Source organism: Watersipora subatra, chromosome 3 (assembly GCF_963576615.1).
Source record: "Watersipora subatra chromosome 3, tzWatSuba1.1, whole genome shotgun sequence".
Lineage (NCBI taxonomy): Eukaryota > Metazoa > Bryozoa > Gymnolaemata > Cheilostomatida > Watersiporidae > Watersipora > Watersipora subatra.
The window spans coordinates 49,468,772-49,487,983 of record NC_088710.1 but is presented as its reverse complement, the minus strand read 5'-3'; the positions used below and the strand labels follow the sequence as shown (position 1 = coordinate 49,487,983).

The following is a 19,212-nucleotide window of genomic DNA, read 5'->3' as shown; positions in this document are numbered from 1 at the left end:
TGAGCAATGTCATGTACATATTTGGCTGCTGACTCAAAACCAATGATGAAGGTTTTCCTATTATTTTCCACTAGCAGCTTTCCGCTTGGTGTCTTTAATTGGCATAGATAGCTTATGATATTGTTGAGAACTTCTTGTTTTGAGTTGAAGTTCTGTCTTGTTATGGACAATTCAGGATATACCTGGGATGTTGTAGTCTCCTCTGATGACATTCCACTAAGAATTTGGTCTAATTGTAACGTTTGTGACTTACAAACTAGTAGTAAAAGCATGCTTTCACTACTAAACTCATCGCTTATCTGAAGGCTCTGTCGCCGTTATGCACATCACTGCATGTAATGTCAAGAAAACAACAGCCAATTATAGGCCTCACTTTTGCTCCATTGTAATGATAGCTATTCGCCAATCTAGGGTTTACTATATCTATGCATACAACCAACCATAAAAACTACTACACAGTCTACCACACAACCAACCAATTAATGACCCTTCTAACCAAACAACCAATCACATGGTCAACCAATTCAGCTAACCACATAGTCAACCACGCAATTAACCACACAGTCAAACCTGCAACTAGCTATACAATCAACTGTACAATCAACTGCACAACCAGCTATACAATCAACTATACAACCAACTATACAATCAACCATGTTGATTGTATAGTTGATTGTATGTGTATTGTATGTGCATAGTGTCACAGTTGTGTTATTGACACATATAGTATTACAGTTGTATTATTGACACATATAGTATCACAGTTGTGTTATTCACACATATAGTATCACAGTTGTGTTATAGACACATATAGTATCACAGTTGTGTTATTGACACATATAGTATCACAGTTGTGTTATTCACACATATAGTATCACAGTTGTGTTATAGACACATATAGTATCACAGTTGTGTTATTGACACATATAGTATTGCAGTTGTGTTATTGACATATATAGTATCACAGTTGTGTTATTGACACATATAGTATCACAGTTGTGTTATTACCATATATAGTATCACAGTTGTGTTATTCACACATACAGTATCACAGTTGTGTTATAGACACATATAGTATCACAGTTGTGTTATAGACGCATATAGTATCACAGTTGTGTTATAGACACATATAGTATCACAGTTGGGTTATTGACACATACAGTATCACAGTTGTGCTATTGACACAAATAGTATCACAGTTGTGTTATAGACACATATAGTATCACAGTTGGGTTATTGACACATACAGTATCACAGTTGTGCTATTGACACAAATAGTATCACAGTTGTGTTATTGACACATACAGTATCACAGTTGTGTTATTGACACATATAGTATCACAGTTGTGTTATAGACGCATATAGTATCACAGTTGTGTTATAGACACATATAGTATCACAGTTGGGTTATTGACACATACAGTATCACAGTTGTGCTATTGACACAAATAGTATCACAGTTGTGTTATTGACACATACAGTATCACAGTTGTGTTATTGACACATATAGTATCACAGTTGTGCTATTGACACAAATAGTATCACAGTTGTGTTATTGACACATAGTATCACAGTTGTGTTATTGACACATATAGTATCACAGTTGTGTTACTGACACATATAGTATCACAGTTGTGTTATTAACACATATGGTATCACAGTCGTGTTATTGCCACATAGTATCACAGTTGTCTAAGCACTACTACCTAATGGCTTACTGTACCTGTTAAAGAGTCCAGTGAGTGACACAGGACAAAAGATAAGGGTCAAGCCTTCTGATAGATTGTATTTTATTCTTAGCATTTGTGAAAACCATTATGGGTACACAACTTCATATTGTCTCGACCGCAACATCTTAAAATTTGTTCATTTGTCAAGAATTATTTTCATTTTTACCATGGTTAATCTTTAGTGGTTAATATTTGTCAGAAATTATCCTCTCTGTGAAGGTGACAATTCAATCATTATTTTAGTGCAGAAACCAAGTACTATTGTACTAAAATGGAAAAAATGGAAAAATTAAAAATTTTTGGGTTGCTGTAATTTTGCAGCAGTTGTAATTGTTACCTTGATAATGATTTATCCAATAGAAGATTACAATATAAAATAGATGGGACGTTTTTAACAACCCGCAAGCTAAATGGGAAGTAACAAAATTTTATTTTCATAATAATTGCAAGCCTGAAATTATTTTACTTGCCCTCTGTTGTAGCAGTAAAAGAATATTAATAATATGAGGCCAATAGTGACGTATCGTCAGAAATGACGAAATAGCCTGAACTATTATATGAGTTGAGAGTTTGGACAAGTATCTTCCACGCATTGCTTTTTCATGTATTTATCAATATTATGAATAGTATATATCTATACCAAGTTACCTTATTACATACTGCCATATTTACTAAAATATTTTTATTTGAGTGAGAAACTTCTCCGTCATACCTAAAAATGTTATCCTGACAGATATTGAATGTTTTTAATATAGTGTAAAGCCAACTAGGGGATTTGTTTTGAAGGTATCCCTATCTTAGAGAGGATGCTTCGTTGATTTGACAAACTTCAATGACACACTTTAACATTGTGTGTGTTGCTAAGTTTTTATTTAAATGGCAAGCATTTTGCATTCAACCGACTATCATAGCATTTTTAAATGCTTTGCTATCTGCCAAATTGAATGCGATCTTTTATCGATATTGTATCTATGATTGAAATTTTTACAAAATAAACATGCATTAAGTAAAGAATTTTGTCTGTGATAGTTTTTTGACTTGATACAAATTATTTATGTTAGTTGTAATCTAATAATGACTGTTTTATCAATATTATGTTGTGTGGACATTTGTAACAAACCAGCTGTTTGATTGTTATTTATTATATGACTTGCTTGGCTACTTATCTCAGGTCGGTCGCTAGGGAAGCCATGCTGTTTAAGAACTTGTTCCGTGGAGCTTCTTAATTTATAAATAGGGTTGATCTGTGTGTATCAATGCAAGTCTACATAAGTCACTCTGCTCTCAATGAACAACTGTCCTCACACTGTTGCACATGTATGTATTGATAAGACAACTTCACATCATATAAACTCGTAAATATAAACAATCATTTAATGATCAAGATGCCTAAAGACACCTTATCAAGATGTTAGTTATCATCTCCTTTCATAGCAAGTAATGTATTTGTTTATACTTTATTGCATATATACTTATTAGTCTGCTTTTCTAGCCATAATCTCTACATGTCACGCAGTATTCTGGTTTGGCTAGTAGTACCCTATTCATGTCAGCAGTTGTTATTCACCACAGGCTATAACATTGAGCTAATTCTGTTATTATAGCTGCCGTGAAATGAGCAGAACCAAAGGCTAAGGCAGCTCCGCTCCCAATGATGACGCGTTTCCTTCCTAACTCGAGTCTAGCAAGTAAGAAGTTTATATATTCTATTGACCCTCAGTACACTGTTATGGTTGGGTGTTGTCCTGTTTATATCACTTTTGCATGGAATCCATGTGATATTAACCTTGACATTGCTTAATAGTTGAGTCTGCCTCCTAACTGACATTAAATTAGCATATTTTCTGAATTAGAGATGTGTAGCCTTAGTGAATTTATCAAAGTATGTTATTATATTTACACCTGCTATCAGTGTTGTATTGAGATAGCAGTGGCCGATATTGATAAGAGATATAGTGTGGGGGTGTTTGAAAGACGTGCTGCACTATTTATGTTATAATTTCACGTCATCTTCTCTGGTCTGTGTTTCATGTAAACATTGACTAGTGTATATTTCCTATAATTAGTATGCTTGTTGTTGCAGATCAAAGATGGCAAAGAAACACAATCACTGTGTGTCACTTGCCACTGACATCATTGAAAAGGACCCTCAGGTTTGTATTTGCACTGTGTTCTAGCCTGTTCTACCTTGATCTTTAATTATTTTCTCCCTAGCTCAACTTTTCATTAATCTAATGAAGACTAGAGCAGATAATGTAAATAAGGTACTTATAGAGCATACTGCTTCTCACTGTACACTTCTCACTGCTTCTCACTGACAGGTTGTAACTGTAATTATGTATAATTGACCTTTGGTCAACTATTGATACATATGGCATTGTGTCATCTCAAGATTGCGTTTGTCAAGGTTTTCTAAGGTTAGGTGGCCATTATGTTGCATCGCTGACCTTTAAACATATTTTATATGTTGAAATCATTTTAAAAGATCACAAACCATATTTTTGAAGATTTATTCAAAAGCACCTGCTATGGAGTCCATCACTTTAGTTCTTCAGGACTCACTATACTATATACGCATGTAGCTCCACTGATGTAACCTTTCTTCTTGTACCGCTGCCCAATCGTGTGTGCAATATTATGCACCTTTATGTGATCATTTAAATTTATCACTTAAAATCTCATGTGCTTTTGCAATATTCAGAGCCAGACTGAGGCACTAACTTTTTTCTAGAAAAAGGTAAATTTCTCTCACTCATATGCTGATTAGTGAGAAGTAATGCCATCTATTAGTGACTCTAATCACCCTTTCAATGCTACTATTACCTTCCGTTGTGTATAAATTCTTTGTTTAAACATTTACTTTTTAAATGGCAGCTGTTGCCACTCTTACCGATGAAGTAGACACAAAAGCCAATTTTATTACAAAATCTGCATTAAACTGATGGTAGCTTTAGACTTTATACGCAGTACCACTTTCCAATAACAGCCATATTAGCTCTTGTTGGTTAGTCATCAGTTTTGCCTACACAAACAGCAAAATGTTGAGAAATTATAAAGTGCAGTTTTATGTGTTCATCTTAGTTGACTAAAGAATATGTTTTTATAATTGGTAACCAACAGTTTAGTAGTAAAGCTGTCTTCCCTCGCGAGTTCCTATACATATGTCGGAATTTGCAACTGTTAGGCTCTGACTATATAAGCTATATCTTCTCCATACAGTGTAGTGTGTTGAATGAGAAGAGAAGTTGTCAAGGTCAAGGTCACTCTAGGAAAAAACTAACAAAATATAACACCTCTTTAACAGCTTACATCGCTTTCGGTAAACAAAAAGAAATTTAGTTGTAATAAGTTCATTGAGAGGGATGGCATTATTTTGCATCAGCTTGTCAGAGTTTTAGTATTGAGGTATTTTAGTATTTACATATTTGGTCCAAATACAAGCATATTTACGCAATCGTATTAATGTATGTCAACAAATGTTAAAAGGCGTCAAAAGAATATAAGATGAGATTAAGCAAATGCCAGGGTCATTCAACGTGTAATATTAAAGGTTGACTTGCAAAAAAATTCACATTACAGTTATTTGGTATCAAAAGGTTCACCATGTCTTACTCTGCTGTGTTGTAGGTGCAAAATATGTGGAAATGTGATTACAAGCTTTTAAATGCTCAAAAACAAACAGTTAATCGCAGTCATCACGAAAACGCCTTAGGTTGGAATCCTTTTATTTTGATTATATTATGCGATTTCGTAAAGGTAGCGATTAACTGTTCGTTTTTGAGCTTTTAAGAGCTTGTAATCACATTTTCACATATTTTGCACCTACAACACAGCAGAGTAAGACGTGGTGAACATTTTGATACCAAATAACTGTAATGTGAGTTTTGTTGCAAGTCAACCTTTAAAAAGGTCAAGGTAACTCGGGATGCTTTTGATAAGGTACCAAAGATGCTATATTGACAGCATTATGTAACACAAACCTAACAAACGTAGCACCTTTCTGGAAACTCTCATTGTTTTGATGAACAAAAACAACTCAGCTGTAGTAATCATGGGTAGCTGTGGTAGGTATGATTGCATCTACCGTTAAAAGTAATACAATTGTGCTGCAATATGATTGGACCATTATTTTTGTTTGGCTGGTTGACTTCTTGTGTGTATTTGAAACATGAACATTAACAAAACATTAATAATATATAACGATATTAAAAAAATATTTTAAAAAGTTTAAAAATGAAACAGAAAATAAATGAAACATGCTTGAAAAGTGTCTGCCATGAACACTAAGATCTAGAATATACAAGAGATGTGCATTAATGGAGACTAAGATATAAGTTATTGAAGATCTCAAGTGTTAGTCTTCTGCATCTAAGGAGGTTAAGTAGGTATGAAGGCTACTCAAGTTGAGGTAAGATTCAGTTTTATCCATGCAATTACTTTTTCTACATCGAGGATTCGCGCTGCGGTGATGACGATACATATCCTGTGTTAGTCGCGCTGCCATTAGGCATGCTAATAATGGTGCTGCGTCTTCTATCTGTTTCTGTGCTGCTCTGACACCGCAGCATAAAAAATAACTCCTTTCGGAATTTACTTCCGGTGACACAATAAAGAAAGAAGTTGATGCTGTGATTCGTATAGAGCAAGACTCTGATAATCTGTCTACACAGGATGTAAAGAGCCATGTCATTAGTTTTCGAGAGGTCAAAGTAGGGCGCACCCTGCCCGCGAAGTATGTCAAGGATGACTGCCGGGGCAGTGAGCAGAAGAAAAGCGCTTGTAACACTGAGCAACATCATTGTCAGCTTTTGTGAGATGGTACCCTGTCGTTGTTCCGACTTCTTTCGCTGTTGAAAGTTGTTCGTCATTTTGCGTTTTCTCGCATTAGCTTTAGATAAGCTCACGATGATGATAATATTCATCACAAGCAAAAGAGTGAAGGGCAGAAAACTGTAGACAGTCGCATCTACCCATGGCCATATAAATTCATAGAAGTATCGATATTCTTGATCGCCTGTGCATATTTGTCCTACATATGTTGTTGTAAAAAAGAAGTGCATATTTATTCCAGCACAGATAACCGCAATGATGGTTAAAACGCCGGCAGCACGCCCTCTGGTGGCATGTTTGTACGCTTTAAGAGGAGCTATAACAACTATGGCTCTGTCTATGGTCATAGCTACCAAGGTCCACACGGCCACATCAAAGCTCCAATATTGAAAGAAATTGACTGCTTTGCACGCTTCTGGACTGTAGTTTAACAGATCGACTTGAAAGACTTCAATGACCCACCTACGCAGGCAACCAATGAACATAACTGTTGTGTCAGCAAGTGCAAGCGATGCCATGTAGAAGGCAGTTGATGAAGACCTCATTGGTCGTCTTACCATTACAGCAAAGCTTAACAAGTTTCCTATGCTTCCAAATACAAACAGAGTGAAGAGCACATATTTGCCGATAATCGTTGAAGCTCTGTAACGAGGGTCACTGTGGACAATATTCCAGTATACCTGCCAATAAAAACCTCATTGAGTTATATCCGTAATCTTACATAACAGCAACTGCTATCAGAAGGAAATAAAGAGACATTATTTTATTCCCAATTTCCTTTTATATTATACAAAATGTAAGAGTAGGCAGCCTCCCTTAAAAACCTTGAACAATTGTATTTCATTTTGCAGAAGTTATTATATCGAATAAATATGTAACCTTTTCTCAAAATAACAATATAGGATTTGCATACAAGGGCCACAAGTTTTAATTCGCGTCACAATTACGATTGTGATGAGGAGCAGCTGATGAAAGAAGGTCTCCTTAAAAAACATCTGTTGGACTTTGTAGGCAAGAGAGTAAACATTACCAACAGCCATAGCAGTTACAGACTAAACTACTATAGATTGATAAAAATTCATTCATCTACCTGCTACGACTTGCTATCAGCCTAGAGGTTGATAAACTTCAGTTTAACCTTACAAGCTACTATAAATAGTTTGTACACCATTAGGTCTCTTATCGGCAGTCAGAATTGAGGTCAACTGACAGATATGATGTATGGAATAGCTAGTCCTTGTGGTTGGCGTTGTATTTGTAGTCTGATCATAAATTGGAACATGGGATCAGGTTGTACTGACACCCTGATCTCATCATCTGGTTATATATATTTATTAAAAATTAACCAAGTTTATAATAGTTGGTAGGCTGTTGAATTGATAAAACTATCTGGTTTATTCAAGTTGATTCCAAAATAATGAAAATTTAAAAGCGGTTATCTCAACTGGCTGTTGATATTTCAATTGATCAAGTGCTCAGTTTTGCAATATTCGAAACTATGAAAATCTGAACATACTAATTTTTTTAAACTACCTGCATTGAGTTGGGTGATTGCATCGTACACGTCAACTATAGATCAATCATTAGCTGTATACTGAATATTAATTGCATACTGAATATCAGTTGCATACCGAATATCAACTGTATACCGAATATCAACTGTACACCGAATATCAACTGTATACCGAATATCAACGGTATACCGAATACTAACTGTATACTGAATATCAACTGTATAACAAATATCAACTGTATACCGAATATCAACTGTATACTGAATATCAGCTGCATACTGAATATCAACTGTATACCGAATATCAACTGCATACTGAATATAAACTATATCCCGAATATCAACTGTATACCAAATATCAACTGTATACCGAATATTAACTGTATACCGAATATCAACTGTATACCGAATATCAACTGTATACCGAATATCAACTGCATACCGAATATCAACTGTATACCGAATATCAACTGTATGCTGAATATCAAATGTATACTGAATATCAACTGTATACCGAATATCAACTGTATACCGAATATTAACTGTATACCGAATATCAACTGTATACCGAATATCAACTGTATACCGAATATCAACTGCATACCGAATATCAACTGTATACCGAATATCAACTGTATGCTGAATATCAAACGTATACTGAATATCAACTGAATCTCTAACAATAACTTATCATGAAAAGATGATTTTTACCTCATCCAGATCTTTTGTGGTTGCATTTCCTTCATCCATCTCCTTTGGTTAGCTGATTATTCCAGTCAGATCTGTATTTCCTTTCTATGATTTTAATGAATCTGCAGCCATATCAGAAAATACATGATACATCTAGCCCTTTACTTGTACAAGTATTTTGATAATATACATACACAGCTGTAATATCTCACACACCATAGTTGTACTTTATAGCTAGTCAATGTACATGTAATTAGCGATATTTATGGAAAGGTAATTGTTAGGTTTGATAGCTAATAATTGAATGATTATCATTTACCTAACACATCTATGTAATAGAATAAACAAGAGAAAAGAAATAAGTAGCTATCTTACAGTCTAGTGAATGACGCATATGCCCTAATTATTAAATAATATGGATGATATAATTTATGCTGATTAGCTACAGATAAACCTTTCTAAGAGAGCATCGATTTGTTTACACAGGTTTCTTATCGTTATGTTTAAGATAATCTTGAATATGGTTTGCTGATAGCACGTCTTTAGCCATCGTTTCATTCACTCTCTAATTCATTCGAGAATAGAGGTTTAGAGGTTTGAACCTGAAAAGGGATTCACATCTTGTTGGTTTTAAGCCAGAAGATTTTGGAAGTGCTTTGCGTGTATATGAAAATAAACTTGGCCCTCACAACCGTTGTATATATATTATTGAATTGGACCTACTAACCTCTCTTTTAACTCATACTTGCCTTTCAAAAATGTCTATTTGAGGTATAATGCTCAAGTGACTAGTATGAACTAGTCTTTAGAGTTGTCATCACAATTTTGTTACTAGGTTATGGGTAGAACTTGCATCATGCTCGTTTTCACAATATTCAGAAAGTACATGTAAATGTCTAGCAATTAAGCGATGACTTAATTCTGTTTATTAAGTGATGTGTGTATGTAACAATCTCATAAGACTTAAAACGGTGTGAGAGCTCTACAGTTGTGATTAATAATGTGTTTGTGATCATATCAATTTAGCATATCATTAAGATTATATGGTATACTGCCGTGATATAACGACTAAATGGTATAAAGCTTATATACTATTTGTTGGTTATATATTTACTGGTATAAAGATTAACTGGCATAGAGTCCAGCAGCATTAGGATTATATATTTAATGGCACAACGACTAAATGGTCTATATACCATTAAGAATATATATATGCATAAATATAACTATTTACAACATTTATACCATATGTACTAACTAACTGTGATGTCATTTGTTAACTTGTCATTATGTGATAATAACAAACTTGTACAGAATATAGAACACAATGTTCATTTGGCCACTAATAATTAGCAGAAAGTTGGACCATTATTGTTGAACCAATATGGAAAATGTAATTCACGTACATTAGCCAAGATAAAACCTTTCTTAGAGAGCATCTAGATGATGATCCTAAATTTTTTGATGATCCTAAAACTCGCATGATGCCCGCCTTGACAATAACTAAAAAGTAACTAATTACTTGCATTACTGAATATTTTACTATTCAAGGAAGGTGAGTGTGTCAGCAAAAAGGTTACAGTTACAAAAAGTGAAGTTGGTCTGGTATTTATTGTTTGTATCTTAAATTTATCACTTATTATTTATCGCATGGACTTTAAATATCAAAATAGTTTTAAATGTTGACAAAGAATATTAATCAAATGTGATGTGATTTTTATTCAATAATAAATGTGTAATAATGACAAACTCATACTAATAAATAAAATACAATATTAGGAATACATTCATCTTAACACTAATAATTAGCAGATAATTGAAAGTTATCAATACCTATCAGCTATTGACTGATTCAATTTTACTACTGTAACTAATTGTAATAACTCCATCTTACTTGACTAACTTAATTTACTTAACTAACTTAATAACTCTACTCTTACTTGACTCAAAAACTATATTTTAATGTTGCACATGTACAAGTGTAACAATTTAATTTATTGTAGATAATAACCTTTTTACCTGTCATTTCAACTTCATGGTGTGTAAATGTTATTAGATATAACATCTGTGTGTGGAGTCACATTCTAACCGAATTTTCTCATTTCATTTAGTATGACATAATACAAGTAACTAGTATACACCTATCAGCACATTCACCAGTCTGTCTGTCTCCATGTACTTACTGTCCATCACAACAGTATCTACTTCTCTGTGGCAGTCAGCACGAGTAGTCATATACTCACATGAGGTATAATAACTATTATGGCTTATGAGAAATAGACCTCAACTACATGATCACAGGCTATTCTTCTATATTAGCTACTGATACATACTTAGTTAATAACATTCAACATGATCCTGGAATATACCCACTTATGCTTCTATGTATATTCCTATATTGCATGTTTTGTTAGTTCTATGGGGAGTTAAGGGAAACTCTATTCAAAGATCAGCAAGAGCTTCTTCAGGGATTTGCTGCATTCCTGCTGCCTGCTCAGGCCTTAGCCTGTGAAAAACGCATGGTGTTTAAAGACCAGCAAAAGCTTCTACATGGTGATAACTCAGTCTTTAGCATAAACAACCATAACATACAAAGGATTGTTGATTTGATCTGGTAACTTTATTTCATTGGCCAATGCCAACAGAGGCAAATCCGGTTTAAAAGAAAAATAAAATGAATAAATAAAAGAATAAAATTGGAACTCAATAACAGTTAAAGGATTCTTACCGTATGATATAAGAATGTTCTAGATATAGTATTCCTAGTAATAATGATAACTTGATGTTAGTCTAGAGAATGTCTGTTTTTAGTAGCCCTTGATTACTTGCTATACAGCTACGTGTTTAAATGTAATTTAATGTTGTAGATATACAGACTGGTCTATTTACATGTATATATTGAATTGCTATATTATCTATGCATATATCATTTATATCACATTACCTATATACATGTATACTACATATATATATCAAGAAAGAGAGAGATATATAGTGAATTATAGTAATGCTTTATATTGACTTACTCGTCATGCGATCATTTAAGTTTCTTTCCTACCAACTTTCCGGTCTGTGTCTTACTGATAAACTGAAATAGTCTGTGCAGGCATTGCATTCTTATATGCTATACCAGAATATGCACGCAAGCTAACTAATAAGTATTAGACTATGGTTCTAGGGCCAGCACTGCTTCGAGTTGAAGATACCATATCAGATATCTTATACTCTAGTACTGAGTAAATATCTTAACTTATTAAACAGTGATTGCCATAAAATTATCTATATATATCATGGTTGTGACATTTGCACTTGTATATTCCTTTTGACTTGTAACTAAAAGTTAATTTTTATATGATTCAATGAATGTATCAAGTATCAGAAGAGAGCATGGTTGTACCGTGGTGTGTTGAAAATTATTCTAGCTCACTCAACATTTATGAGCCTCTAGTAAAACAGTGTCATCCCTCCAGGTTTATTAAGGTCTGTTGAATGCCTTACCTAGTTACAGTAGTTCCATTACAAAATGATAATTATATTTTGAAAACACAAGCTTCCAATCTTGTGATAGTGCTTAGGAGTTCACAAGTCATATTTTATCCTGTTTATCTAAAATTAAGTTGTTCATGTTAGCTAATTATTTGAGCAAGGCTCAAATTCAAAAAGCCTAGCTTTGTTACTAAACTCTGGTTTAGTAACAGCGCTAGGCTTTGCAGATAAACCAGCAGCATTGTGGAATCCTATAGAATCTCGTCTGCGTAAGGTTAAGACGCGTTGGTAATAAAAGTTTGAAGCAGGTATATCATGAGCTTTCAACTGTGTTGACCCAATATTTAACAGATATGGTGTATGAAATGACGGAGCTTGTTTGAAAGCGAACCCAGGTTCAAGATTGAAATGTTACTAACATAGTGCTAGTAGCATTGACGACCTTGACAATAAATAGCATTCTTTCGCGTAAGACCATATGATACGATCCGTTCATTACTCATAATTAGCTTTATGCAATGAAATCTGCAGCTTTCAGGCTCATTATTTTTGCATTAGGGAAAACTTAATGCATGGAAACTGGGCTTTTCAAATACATATATTTTGTAAACTTCATGGCATCTGTACCTTCTATCGCAGGCACCAAAAACGATGAAGAGTTCGAGATCTCATAATCTGCTGAACAAACTGTTATCGATGGTTTTGAGGTGGTTAGTCACTTTCATTATTATGTATCACTGTCTATGGCTGCATGTTTACTCTATGGAACTCTATGATTTCTTCGGGTCTTGTAGCCCTGCAATTATATTATTTTAACAGTGTTGCAATGGGATTTTAAGCACTAATTACTATAGACGCATTTTCATCTTGTGAACCCTGTAGATGTACCATTCACAGAGTTAGAGAATTTTAGAAGAAACTGTGAATGCACTGTGTTGCCTGAGAGTTTTAGAAGAAACTGTGAATGCACTGTGTTGCCTGAGAGTTTTAGAAGAAACTGTGAATGCACTGATAAAACTGTGTTGCCTGATAAATTTTCTGAGAATTTAAGCGAGAGATTGTAAAAAGGCACGGGAAGTTGGGTTGCGAAAATTGTTTCAATTTTTTATCTAAAAGATCTAGGGAAATGCAAATTCAATTTTTCCAATTTTATGTTTTATATATTTATCACAAGTTGGAGATTGTAGGCACTAGCTACTATTCGTATATCAACCAACTTAAAAAATATATGTAATAATATATATAATACTATATTTACATAATATAGGAGATATTTAAAAGGTGAGGCTAAATACTTTACCTAAAATATTTTAGGTAAAATATTTTCACCTAAAATAAAATGAAACAGAATATCATGGTAGGATTGTCTCAAATAATTACCTTATTATTCTCTAGCTGTTTGTGTTTAAGATGGATGTACCTGAGGTGCCTATGAGTAATGCTACACTGGAGTGTACCTGTGATTGTCATGATGATACGGAGAGACAAAAGTCATATCAGCTGCGTAAGAAGCACTGTAAAGATTGTATGATTGCGGTATGACTTACTAGTACTAGAGCTTTGTTTGATTGAACTTATCACTTCAGTTTATCTAGTCAGACTAGGGTTTGGTAAGTAGATAATTCATCATGCAGATGATAAATAATTCGCAGGTTGATAGCTTCATATTGTCATCCATAGCTGCCAAGTATCAACGCATGTTTCTTGAAAACCTCTACGCGATCAAAGCGAAACTGGGTTTAAATCCTTCAGACCTACTTTTCCATTTATAGTATTTTCGATTTATTCCTTTCCTCCATCCACTCATTATACTTACGGATGACACAGCCCGTAGTCGGGCTGTGCTTTACATCTACAATTTTGAAAACAGATTTAAGCATTTTACCACTGTGTTAGTTAATGCTTGTTACAACAAGTAAGGTTCTTGTTGGCTCATAAACCAACATTCTTGTTCTTCATTGCATTGTCTTCTCTCACATGTAAATCTCACGCTGACTGTCTTCAATGATTCAAGTCTAGTTTACATTGTCGTTTATACATAAGACAAATGAAACAGATAGAAGCGTTTAGTGGTCAAACATATGCATCTTCCATCCATATCACACGCCTTTTACCCGTGAATGGCAATCAGTGTGAACCAGGCTTTAGAATGGTTCTAGTTAAGAAACATTATTGCCCTTCATTCAACTAGCACATAATGAGCAAAATTATTTTAATATAATATATCATACCATATAATATATCATACCATATAATATATCATACCATATAATATATCATAACATATACATGTAGTATATAATAACATATAATTTATGTCATAACATATATATAACATTTTCCTACTGTTGTTTAAAGCTGGTAAACACCGAGGAATGTAAATCTATAAAGAATCTTGAATATTTCCATCTGCAGGATTTATGTACAGATTGAATTTATAGCAGCACATATCTTCTAGAGCTGTGATAATTTGTAGCCTTTTTGCTTTGAAAGAGAAGGAAGGTCATGTAATTTTACAGTAAATTTCCAAATGAAGACTGCTTTCTTCCGAGATCGTTAGACAACCTGCCAGATTGTCTTCCGAAGTTACGAAATTAGTTTTAGGTCAGTGTACATTGAGGAAAGGACAAGCGTTGTTGTTTATAAATGATTGCTTTCAAACTGCAGACATGATTTTATTCTTTGCCTCCTCTATTGGCAAGGTGGCCGTTCAATAAGTACGTAGCCAGAACCGATAGACCAGCTATCTCATAACAGATACTGAAGGAACTGCAAACCTTTATGATGACCGCACAGGCTGACATAAAGGCCATATTGAAGAAGGGGGGTGCCGAGGCTGTATCACCTGGTGAGTAGTGTGATCTCTATAATTGAACGTGTATCCTAAAAAATCTGCATCAGTCAGGATTGAAAAAGCTTAGAGAGAGATTTTGGTGAAAGATTACAAAAATGAGTGTTAAGAGGTTATGCGTGTTAAGAGGCTCTGAGTGTTAAAAGGCTATGAGTGTTAAGAGGCTATGAGTGTTAAGAGGCTATGAGTGTTAAGAGGCTATGCGTGTTAAGAGGCTATGAGTGTTAAGCGGCTATGCGTGTTAAGAGGCTATACGTGTTAAGAGGCTGTGAGTGTTAAGAGGCTATACGTGTTAAGAGGCTGTGAGTGTTAAGAGGCTATACGTGTTAAGAGGCTATGAGTGTTAAGGAGCTATGAGTGTTAAGAGGCTATACATGTTAAGAGGCTATGCATGTTAAGAGGCTATGAGTGTTAAAAAGCTGTGAGTGTTAAGAAGCTGTGAGTGTTAAGAAGCTGTGAGTGTTAAGAGGCTGTGCGTGTTAAGAGGCTATGCGTGTTAAGAGGGTCTGAGTGTTAAGAGGCTATGAGTGTTAAAAGGCTATGCGTATTAAGAGGCTCTGAGTGTTAAGAGGCTATGCGTGTTAAGAGGCTATGAGTGTTAAGAGGCTATGAGTGTTAAGAGGTTGTGTGTGTTAAGAAGCTATGAGTGTTAAGAGGCTATGCGTGTTAAGAGGCTATGAGTATTAAGAAGCTATGAGTGTTAAGAGGCTGTGCGTGTTAAGAGGCTGTGCGTGCTAAACTATGAGTGTTAAGAGGCTATGCGTGTTAAGAGGCAATGAGTGTTAAGAGGCTATGAGTGTTAAGAAGCTATGAGTGTTAAGAGGCTGTGCGTGTTAAGAGGCTGTGCGTGTTAAGAAGCTATGAGTGTTAAGAGGCTATGAGTGTTAAGAGGCTATGATTGTTAAGAGGCTATGAGTGTTAAGAGGCTATGCGTGTTAAGAGGCTTTGAGCGTTAAGAGGCTATGCGTGTTAAGAGGCTATGCGTGTTAAGAGGCTATGCATGTTAAGAGGCTTAGAGTGTTGAGCACTTTTGTACAGACAATGGCTCTGGGACCATGGTTGAACAGATTTGAGCCCTTCTCAGACATGTTCAACAAATGGATGTCATTGAGAATTGCCAGAGGCAAGGAAACCTCAACGAGTGGAAACAAGCAGAAAGCCGTAGCAAGCTATGTAAGGTTGGGTGCCATTCTTAGCAGCCTATTTTGGGAATCAACTCCAAACTGTTGTTCACAGGTCAGGTGCTCAAGGCCCCAATTGCTCTCGTTTAAAAAAATCATACGCCATTTTCTCTTCATCTCTACCAAACACACTAGCCTTCTTTGGGCGTCAAATCAATTCTGAGCTCAACTTTCACATTATGTTGCACCATTTGTATGTTAAAGTGAGCATAAGTTGGCTTTTATCAGGAATTGCAATTGCCAGGAAAATTGCCATCAAGCTGTCACTGCCATGCTGTTTATCATGGAGATGTGCGTAGCCCTCACAGATCACAACATTATAGGCTATTTCTATTGACTGGCTTACATAAAGTGAACAAGATTCAACAATACACTGTACACTATATCAACAATACCTTTCACTCTATCTTTTTACGCAATACAAATAAACTCTCAATTTTTCAAGATGAAATGTTTGATTTTCTACATTTTGGGTATTAGCAAGTGTTATTTGGTTCTGTTGTTGTTGTTATATCTGAGTGAGGAAGCAGCTATCACCATCTAATGTAATCGTTTGTTGTAGATCCATCTTGACAAGCAGATGGTAACCACAATTCACTTCTAGTTAGGAATAGATGAACAAGCACAAAGTTGCCTGGAAGTTCCATACTTGCGGGGTTTTATACTAGAACCCTGCAAGTTCCACTTGTAATATAAGCAGTGATATCACATTAACAGCACCATTACCGATTTGAAATCTAACATTGACAATATAAAGTATTTACAAAAATAAATTATAAAGGAAAATTTATGTTGCCAAGGTTCTTTGCAGTCTAGAGCCGATGTCACCTAGTAGAGTCAGAGGAGTCGTCCCTCGACAGTTGCTGACAAAGTACCTGCATTAGCGTGTCCAACCTTTCTTTTATCTGTCAAATACAGCAAAGCGGTGCACACACGACTCACTAAAATACACAGTTAGATATATACATAGTTTATAGTGCATGTCAACAAAGTGCTACAAGAAGTATTTACACACCTCTGGGGCAGATCTGCGCTCAAGCCGGGTAGAGAGAGAAAACAACTCTTGATCGTTGAGAGAAAAGGAGTCCGATTGCTGCATCGCTTCTAGTATAAGTTTGTCTTCATCCCTACAAAACAGATAAACACCTTGTAGATATACATGTATAACAACTGAGTCAATATAATCATACATGACAAACCCATTCTCCTGAGTCATTGTCTACTTGCAAACAAGAGTGCATATAGCGGAGTGCATATAATAGTGGAAGGCCTCAAACTGTCATCATCATGCACTCTCAAGAGTTGACAGCTTCTATAAATGCCAAGTGTTATGTAGAATATAGTAACGTCTACTTATGCAATGGAGCAAGTTTTTTCACATATTTGTAACCTACAAACAGCTCAAATAATACTTGACCTTGTCCAGGAATATTCAGTCGAAGTTGACTGCTCCATATTTGCTACAGAATCGGGAGCTTGCCTGGCACTGGATGGTTCACCTGTACCAGGATATCGAGCATCTAAACAGCCAACAAAATCAAATGTTCAGTAATAAAAATATAACAAAACATTTATATAAAAGAGACTACTTCCTGTTATAATAAACATATGCTAATGATAGTTATGCTAATGATTATATTACCTCATAAAACCTTTTTTATGAGGTAACTTTTCATAAGTTACTGATTTGGTTTTGAAGTTGGTTACCAAGTGTAAAGCTTATCGTACTTTCCAGACTATAAACCGCACCCCTATATGAACCGCGTCTGCTTTATTTTCCAAAAACGATAATAAAAACAATACATTTGCCGCACCTTTGTATAGGCCGCAGAACTCAGGACGGTGCTTTTTAACACGGCAGCAACTTTGCTGTTTAAAACGGAACAGTGACTAACGGCAATTTTTCGTATTAACCAACGCTTTTTAACCCAATGCCTAACGGAACAGTGTCGTTAGGCATTGTTTCGTATTTCCTTTCACCACTAGAGACACACTAATCGGAGATTCCCGTTAATGCGCCGTAGCGATGAAAGGAAAAGCCACCGATTAGCCGCACCCTTATATAAGCCGCATGGCTCAAATCATCAGAAAAAGTAGTGGCTAATAGTCCGAAAAGTACGGTACTATAATAAGAGCCGTGTCTGTCTCCACACTAGCAGTGTTAAGAAAAAGCTGCCTCAAACAGGAATTGAACACTGATACATGTATATGGCTTGGCGGACAAACGCAAAAACCATGCCACCACTTGGCCACCTTGCAGTACCAGGGAATAGCTGTGCACGTAAGGATTACACATGATGAACTCTCAAGGTGTATGGGATGACCAGCAGACTAGTATTTATAATACACGTGATTGACTTAGTCCTCTGTTGTAAAATAAGACTGATTTAATGAGACAAAGAAATTAATGAAAAATAGTGAAAAAGATGCAAAATGAGACAATATGAAAACAATTGAGTCAAATTGAGATGAGAACTATAGCAAGGATGTTGAGATGAGAACTATAGCAAGGATGTTGAGATGAGAACTATAGCAAGGACGTTGAGATGAGAACTTTAGCAAGGATGTTGAGATGAGAACTATAGCAAGGATGTTGAGATGAGAACTATAGCAAGGATGTTGAGATGAGAACTATAGCAAGGACGTTGAGATGAGAACTTTAGCAAGGATGTTGAGATGAGAACTATAGCAAGGATGTTGAGATGAGAACTATAGCAAGGACGTTGAGATGAGAACTATAGCAAGGACGTTGAGATGAGAACTATAGCAAGGACGTTACTAATAAACTCATAAACAAAAAGAGCTAATATTAGACTGGAGTTTGAAATATAATGCGATACTTGAGACTGTAAAGAGTTTTTCACTAAAATGAAAGCAAGTGTAACTTTTCAAATATTTTTATGCTCTTGTTGTCTACAGGATCATGAAAAA

At 35.2% G+C, this 19,212-nt stretch overlaps 2 protein-coding genes across 2 annotated transcripts in view; both read right to left on the bottom strand.

Moving 5' to 3' along the window:
- Positions 1-6,172: 6,172 nt before the first annotated feature.
- Positions 6,173-8,823, bottom strand: LOC137390682 (probable G-protein coupled receptor B0563.6). Its single transcript, XM_068077006.1, has 2 exons — positions 8,785-8,823; positions 6,173-7,240 (listed from the first exon to the last, which is right to left on the bottom strand). The coding sequence occupies exons 1-2, from the start codon at positions 8,821-8,823 to the stop codon at positions 6,173-6,175; spliced, it is 1,107 nt and encodes a 368-aa protein (XP_067933107.1).
- An 8,104-nt stretch (positions 8,824-16,927) lies between these two features.
- Positions 16,928-19,212, bottom strand: part of LOC137390681 (GON-4-like protein) — a 45,086-nt gene continuing 42,801 nt past the window's right edge. The window contains exons 28-30 of the mRNA XM_068077005.1: positions 17,699-17,801; positions 17,297-17,408; positions 16,928-17,186 (exon numbers count right to left, since the gene is read on the bottom strand). Of these exons, the coding sequence (XP_067933106.1) occupies positions 17,106-17,186; positions 17,297-17,408; positions 17,699-17,801 (296 nt within the window). The 3' untranslated portion in view covers positions 16,928-17,105. The remainder of the gene's footprint in view (positions 17,187-17,296; positions 17,409-17,698; positions 17,802-19,212) is intronic.

Bases quoted from the DNA above. Each gene is read 5' to 3' on its own strand.
- LOC137390682 (XM_068077006.1), bottom strand. From the start codon at position 8,823: ATGGATGAAGGAAATGCAACCACAAAAGATCTGGATGAG. The intron at 7,241-8,784 runs GTAAAAATCATC...TTTTATTGGCAG, and splicing joins CCACAAAAGATCTGGATGAG to GTATACTGGAATATTGTCCA.